The sequence below is a fragment of the Zingiber officinale genome, chromosome 5B (assembly GCF_018446385.1).
Source record: "Zingiber officinale cultivar Zhangliang chromosome 5B, Zo_v1.1, whole genome shotgun sequence".
Lineage (NCBI taxonomy): Eukaryota > Viridiplantae > Streptophyta > Magnoliopsida > Zingiberales > Zingiberaceae > Zingiber > Zingiber officinale.
In genome coordinates this window covers 116,947,822-116,955,248 of record NC_055995.1, presented here as the reverse complement: position 1 = coordinate 116,955,248, position 7,427 = coordinate 116,947,822, and the positions used below count along the sequence as shown (strand labels likewise).

Sequence of the window (7,427 nt, the reverse complement as noted above, 5' to 3'; positions counted from 1 at the left end):
TTGGAGCTCATCTTAGATCCCATTGTGGCCGGAGGTATAGAGGAAAGGAAGAAGAAGGTGGTCGGTTACTTGGAAGAGAAGAAGAAGAAAAGAAAATTTCCTATTTTGGCATCCCTTGGTGGCTCAATTTTCTTGGAGGCAAAGAAGTGGTTCGGGTGGAGTTGTCTTGGTAGATCATCGCTCACACGACGTCCAAGAGGAGAAGAGGAATACAACAGAAGATCAAGAGATCTTTGTTTACAAAGAAAGGTATAACTAATTAATTGTTTTCGCTTCAAATTAATTAGTTTGTGTTCTTTGTATGGATTCTGAAATACCAACACAAGAGGTTATTGTTTTTAGATTTTCGATTTCGTGTTTTGATCTTGTGCTTCTATTGAGGTCTCTTTAGTTAAACCTAGGGTTACTGTAAGAAGTTAAATATTCGTTTTCTTTGAAAGGTTTTGTCTAAGAAGTGGTGGATGATCTCATACCCAAGAAGGCCAAGTACATCGCCATGTTTAACCTGGAAGCCAATCTTTGAAATAGATATTTAATTAACTTCTGTAATATAATTTAACTTCTAAAAAATACATGGATTGAACTTGGAGTAAAAATATTAAGTATCGTTTCCAATTCAAGTTTAACTTCTGAAGAGCAATTTGGATTAATAATGTTAAACATCGTTTGTAATCCAAGTTTAACTTCAGTAGAACACATGGGTAGCTAGGTAAAGTTCTATGTTTGTACAATTTTTTGTATAGGGAAAACAGAACGGTGTTCCGAGTAGCAACCAACACACACAAGAACTAGTTTCATGTCAATCCAAGCTCGTTTGGTTTATCAACTAATTTTATCTAAAATTGACTTTGATAAAAAATAAAAAACAAATCAGTCAACTGATTTTATCAAAATTTTGACGTTTCAGCACAGAATTAAATAGATTTGACTGATAAATAATTAACTGATAGGGATAAAATGGGAAATTGGTATGTGATACATATATATATATATAATCATGTTTGTAGTGAGTGACTGTGCATTTTATTTTTTAAAATTATTTTTTTTTGGCTTATGTGTATGTTATTTAGGGTTTTGTCTTTAGAATTTAAAGGTTAGATTATAGTATTAAGCGCAAAAATTTTTTGAGGGGTTTATACACACAAATATTGGATCATTTTCGGGCGTCCTAATCAATTTAGTTTTGAGAGGCTCTCACAGTGGTCGCCCATAGGAATCATATCTTGCACAGCCCCATGAACGACCACCGTGGGTGTTGTTGGTACAATTTCTCTTAGGTCAAGGATGACCAAGTTGACTAACCTTGAGTTGACTCAAGCTTTAGTTTTAATGCTTGAGTTTTGATGTTTAACAATATATGGAGATTGCAAGTACAATTGTCCATATGAGTGATTGACTAGAAGAGTCAAGTAGGTAAAGGTTGATCGGATACTTGACTGAAAAATCCTAATGGGAGGTTAGGCAAGGGCAAGACCAACAGGAAGGTTGGTGGCAATTGGAACGTTCAAGTGAGTGAAACTAGGCAGTTGTGAAAAGCCTTAGTGAGTGAAGTTAGGTAGTGTGAAAAGTCCTAGTAAGTAAAACTAGGCAGTGAGAAAAGTCTTGGTGAGTGAAGTCGGGTGAAATGCCCTAGCGAATGATGCTAGCCAGTGGAAAAAGTCATGGTGAGTAAAGCCAGGTGAAAAACCCTAATAAGTGAAGCTAGACAGAGGAAAATCATGGTGAGTGAGCCAGGTGGTGAAAAATCCTGGTGAGTGAAGTCAAACATGTGAAAATCCAGGTGAGTCAACACTGACTAGACATCTGGTGTTTGGAAGTCCAAGTGGGTCATGGAGGACCAGACACTTGGCACGAGATGATAAGTCCAAGTGGGTCATGGTTGACTAGACATTTGGCACGAGAAGGAAAGTTCAAGTGGGTCAAAGGATTGATTAGACACTTTGTGACGAAGTTCCAGCAGGTGAAGGTTGACCGGATGCTAGGCAATGAGAAGTCCCAGCAGGTCACGGTTGACCGGATGTTGGACATGGAAACCCTAGACTTGAGTTAAGCAAGTTTGGGTTGGTCAGGTGATCAATTGGGCCAGAGCCCAATCGATCAATGGCTCGATTGGGCAGTGCGTTTTTGTTGTAAGGAGCTTAATCGATCAGGTGATCGATCGAGAGGAATTCATGAGAGAACAGAGAGTCTCTAGATCGATTGGGCAATCGATCCAGAGCACTCTCAATCGATCAGTTGATCGATTGAGAGAGGTTTTTCACAAAGCACAGTGCATGTTGTATGGAATCAATTGGGAAGGTGCTTAATCAATTATGGGACTTCTCGCGAGAACACAAAGGCACTTTGGATTGATCAGTTGATTCATCCAGCTCCTCCAATTGATCAGCCGATCGACTGGATTATGACCATTACGCAGGTTGTGAGCTTTGGACGATTGTGATCACTTGGATCTGATGTGGCAATCGATTAGAAGTAAACCCAATCGATTGGGAATTATAAATCGCGAAGAATAAAGCTATTGGCGAGGTTCAAACGCAACAACGCTCACACGATTCTTCTCCACTATTGTTTGCCAGATTTTGAGCTTGGAAGACAAATGTTGCTACACTTTTCAACTGGTCTAGAGGCATCTTCTGATAATCTCAGTTAACCTCATTGACTATCCTTAGGGATGACCGACCCGACCCCACGAAAGTTTCCCACCTACCACCAGGATAAATCAGAAAGCGCACACGGTGGTTAGCCCAGAAGTCCAGCATCATTTCATTGTGCCCCCTCCCATTTGGAGAAAAAATTCCTATAAATACGCCATAGCTGAGGATCGAACCGCGGGTGCCTAGGTGACAACCTGAATACCCTACCACGGTACCATAGCCTCGGGAACACATCTTCTTCAATAAGAGATCAAGTAAGAGGAGGTTTTAATTTGTATTCTTATATTTACATCGTGCTTCGAGTTGTATCTTTATTGTTCAGTTGTACGAGATTTCTCCACCTTCATATTATTTCGAGAATGAGTTATTTTCATAGTGGAGGGTGTGCTCGAGTGTGGATCCTTGGATTAGTCACCTCATTTTAAGGTGGATACCAAGTAAATCTTCGTGTTAGTATTGATGGAGCTTTGCTTCATGTTTTCTGTTTTAAATTATCATCAACGCAGTGAGACGAGCTATTCACCCTCATCTAGCTCTCAGAATATCCCAACAAGTATCTCTCGCAGTCAAATTGATTGGGCATCCGAAAGTGATCTAGCACCCTGACATATGAGGGTCGTCCACACCTACCGTCTAGGGGGTATGTAGACTAACATTGTGGCAAAAAGGTGAAACGCTCGCCCCCAGTGCCCCCGACCCAAGGCCATCATGAGGAAGATAAATCATAGCATCTGAACGAATATGTGACGAATAGAATGTAATATAGAAATAGAGGATTTATTCTCCAGCTGTGTGTATACTAACATGCCTATAGAGAGAGTGTTGAACATAGGAAAATAAAGTAAAGGGACTAGAATGTAAAATATTGCTCAGTTTAATTTAAAATATTTGCATTGGAAGTAAACTTGGATTTTCTATTGAGGATAATAATAAGATTTACTTAATCTAAAACTCCATATATTGAGTTCCACGTGGCTTGTCCAGTGTGGGTGGAAGGATTCTCGTGGGGGGGCTGATATGAGGTTACACCTACTGCCACATTTGACCAAAATAAAATAAACTGAAAATGAGAGACATTTTAATGGTTTAATCAGTGGCAATTGGACTGATGCTGCTGCATTCTTCTTCAGAATTTCAGATGGTGAATTAAAAGATGGAAGATGGAAGATGGAGACCAGAGATAGATAATCTTTTAGAATGTCTTCTTCTCAGACAATGAAGACATAACAAGATGAATCATATTTCAATAATTAACATGTATCAATGCAGACAAGCTTGATGGGGTTAATTGTTTTCAGAACTCACATACGGATTGGTTAAACAGAGAGACAGTGGAATTGCACGAGACATCAGATGCCATTTTTTTTGTCCTTTTTTTAAGAAAAAGAAAAAGTCTACATTCAATTAAATCATATTATAGAGATTAAACTTTGAGAATTAGGAATGGGAGAGACCTTGAACGGACTTTAGACTTGAACTTTTCCAAGGTATCCCTTCAAATTTCAAGTCATAGATTTGGTTCTATTTTATTCGGTAAAACGATTTGAATGGCGACGGATTCTACGGCAGTTTGACTTTCAAAAAAAAATCTGCTAATGGATTTTTATTTAGAATTTATTTGTTAATTGTCGTCTTTAATCTCTGTAATCCGTCCGTACAGATCCACGGTGAAGATACGCGGACGGCGGACGCGCCGTGCCGCGTTCATGGTCCGCGTACTCTCGTCTGCCACGACCGCGAGTGCCGGGGTTGACGTCCCGTCTCGATGTATAAAAGGCGGCGCCTCCTCACGCCGTCTTGTCTCCTTCCTCTCTCCTTCCTTTTGCGCCAATCGAATGGTGTAGTGGACGCGACGATGCACGCCAAGAATTTATTGGCTTCATCTTCCTCGGTCGCCTTCGCCTCCCTCGGCCGCTCCATCTTCCACTTCCGCGGGGATCAGACCATGGAGTCGGGCGCAGGCGGCGAGGGGCAGGATGCGCTGTTGCTCGGTTTCCAATCTTGCATCGAGGACGTCTTGGTGGATCTCTCCGCCGCCGCGGGGGCTGAGGGGGATGGGCTGCTGTCGATCGCCTGGCTCCGCCGGCTCCTCCACGGCTTCCTGCTGTGCCACGAGGAGTTCCGGGCGCTCCTCCTAGACCGCGGCGCGGCCGTGGCACGGCCGCCCCTGGACCGCCTTGTCGCGGACTACTACGACCGCGCCATCAAGGCTCTCGACATTTGCAACGCCGCGCGCGACGGCATCGAGCAGCTTCGGCGGTGGCGGGCGCACCTCGAGATCGTGGTGACCGCCCTCAGACCCGCCGCCGGAGGCGGCGGAGGAATCAGCGAGGGTCAGGTGCGACGCGCCCGCAAGGCGCTCGCGGACCTCGCCGTGCTTATGCTTGACGACAGGGACGCCGGCTCCGCCACCGTATCCCGCCGTAACCGCTCCTTCGAACGGAGCAGAGGCTCCGGTTCCTCCTCTACCTCCTCACCCAAGACCACCGGTCGCAAAGTATCCGGCTTCCGCTCCCTCTCCTGGAGCGTGTCCCATTCGTGGTCCGCCGCGCGGCAGCTGCAAGCCATCGGGAGCAACCTGGCGGCGCCGCGCGGCCACGAGGTGGCCGCCACAGGGGGACTGGCGGCGCCGGTATACACCATGAATGCGGTGCTCCTCTTCACTATGTCATCCGTGGTGGCGGCGATCCCCTGCCAGGACCGCGGCCTCCAGGTCCACTTCGCCGTCTCCCGAACCTTCCCATGGGCGCCGGCCATCACGTACCTCCACGATCGGATCGTGGAGGAGTCGAAGAAGAGGGAGAGGAAGAACTCGGCGGGGCTTCTGAAGGAGATCCTTCAGATCGAGAGGTGCACGCAGCAGATGGCGGAGCTGATGCAGACCGGCACCTTCCCTATGGCGAAAGGCGAGGAGCAGCAGCTGAGCGAGAGGGCGAAAGAGCTGGCGCAAATCTGCGACGCCATGAAGGACGGGCTCGATCTGTTGGAGCGACAGGTGCGCGAGATCTTCCTTCGGATCGTGCGCAGTCGCACAGAGACTCTCAATCCTCCTGCTCATACTGCAAATTAAGCACTGAGGCAAACAAACAATCGAGCGGAATGATCTGTATAAAAATTTACATGTAGATGATCGAGTGACTTGCCCTTTTTGGTACTCAAGGCGTGAAGCTGAAAACAAATATGGAATCGACCTCGCAGCCGATTCCCGGTTTTTGATCATCTTCTTCTGTCCCTAGCAGACAATCTGTCGCTCCTGTTTATGAAACCGGCCATTGGTCACCGGATCCACTGAAAACCCAGCTTTTTCGTGCCGCGGCAAGCAACGGAGCCGCAACTCCCTCCGCCGCCATCGCTGCTCCGAGTGCTCCAGATGGAAATCATATTCTGTCGACCGAAGTAATTCGATTGATCTCCACCATCTGCACCCAAAATCGATGCATCCAAAGGTTCCAATATCTACGCAACGCCCACGAAATCTCTGATAATTTTACAATGAAAAGAATTGTTGAAACGAATCAAAAACAAACCTACTGATTCGAGGCCTCAGTAAAAAGCATGGAGTAAAACTGAAACCTTCGAGAAGAACAGCTACGCCCTAGCTTCCCTGTCCCCTACTCACATGGTTGTGCGCAAAGGGATAAGGGGGAATCCTTGCCATGATTATTTCGAAGAGTCGCCTTAGCAACTTCTCCAGAGCTTCGAGAAAAACAAAAAGAAGAAACGGATACATCTAATGCAGTGAAAACTAGATATCTAAATTTAATAAAAAGTAATTTTTTATTTTAAATTATATATTTTGGAGCTGCTGCGTGCTCTTAGACGTCCAAATATTTTTATTGAAAATTGATCCAAAATATATTGAAGCAACTATGCGGGACTGAGAGATCTGGATAATGCTTTATGCACATATTACATCAATCGTAAACTATTTCAAATAAGAAGAATTATCTTCCGAGGTAACCGGAAATAAACAGATTGGAGAGGTATGAATTCAATTGATCGTTCTTGGTTGAGTTTATTGCAACAACCAAAATATAATATAAATTAAATTTAGCTATTTTAAATAACGCATAATAAGAAACAGTTTATTACTACAACTAAATTTAGAAGCAAAGACAAACCATTTTATTTAATAATTCTTATTCTGTATTAGTATGTAATAATGACATTATTGGTAATGATAAAAATTTTAATGCATATTCCATGGATGTATAAAAATACAAATGAATCAGGAATATAAATGAAAAAAAATGAATTTATTTTTTCATATTAATTTGATTATTATTCAACTAAGTAAATTCTAAAATCATATCTGAAAATCAATAAAATGAGAAAAGTTATTTATAATAATAAAAAAATAAAATATCGATTTCAAATATATGCATATATATGTATATTCTTATTGCGAATTTTAACATCATATGCAAAACTAATTTTTAAATCTATTTTTAAATGAGAAAATATTCAAAATAATAATAAATGTATTTAAGTATTTAATACAGTTATACGCATATTAAAAAGTTACTAGAAAAGATGAATTTTAATCGTTTAGTTTAGTAGCCGCATTTGCAAATAGAAATATAGAGACGTAATGGGTAATTCCAATTTGATGGTTAACTAATTTTTCACTCCGTATGATTCACATTGTTTTTTTTTCTTTTTCAAGTTAGCACCGATGCAATTCGCATGTTAGATTGTTTGGTTATGTAATATTTGATTACAAGGATAATTACATTCTTTTATTTGATATCCATTATTTTTTATAAAAAATAT

At 42.3% G+C, this 7,427-nt stretch overlaps 1 protein-coding gene across 1 annotated transcript; it reads left to right on the top strand.

Annotated features, from left to right (window-relative positions):
- The first annotated feature begins 4,419 nt into the window (after window positions 1-4,419).
- Window positions 4,420-5,724, top strand: LOC121986960 (protein ROH1-like). The gene has a single exon (XM_042540882.1). It carries the CDS (start codon window positions 4,420-4,422, stop codon window positions 5,722-5,724), a length of 1,305 nt encoding a protein of 434 aa, XP_042396816.1.
- Window positions 5,725-7,427: the final 1,703 nt, after the last annotated feature.

Coding starts and splice junctions, on each gene's coding strand:
- LOC121986960 (XM_042540882.1), top strand. CDS start 4,420: ATGTATAAAAGGCGGCGCCTCCTCACGCCGTCTTGTCTCCTTCCTCTC.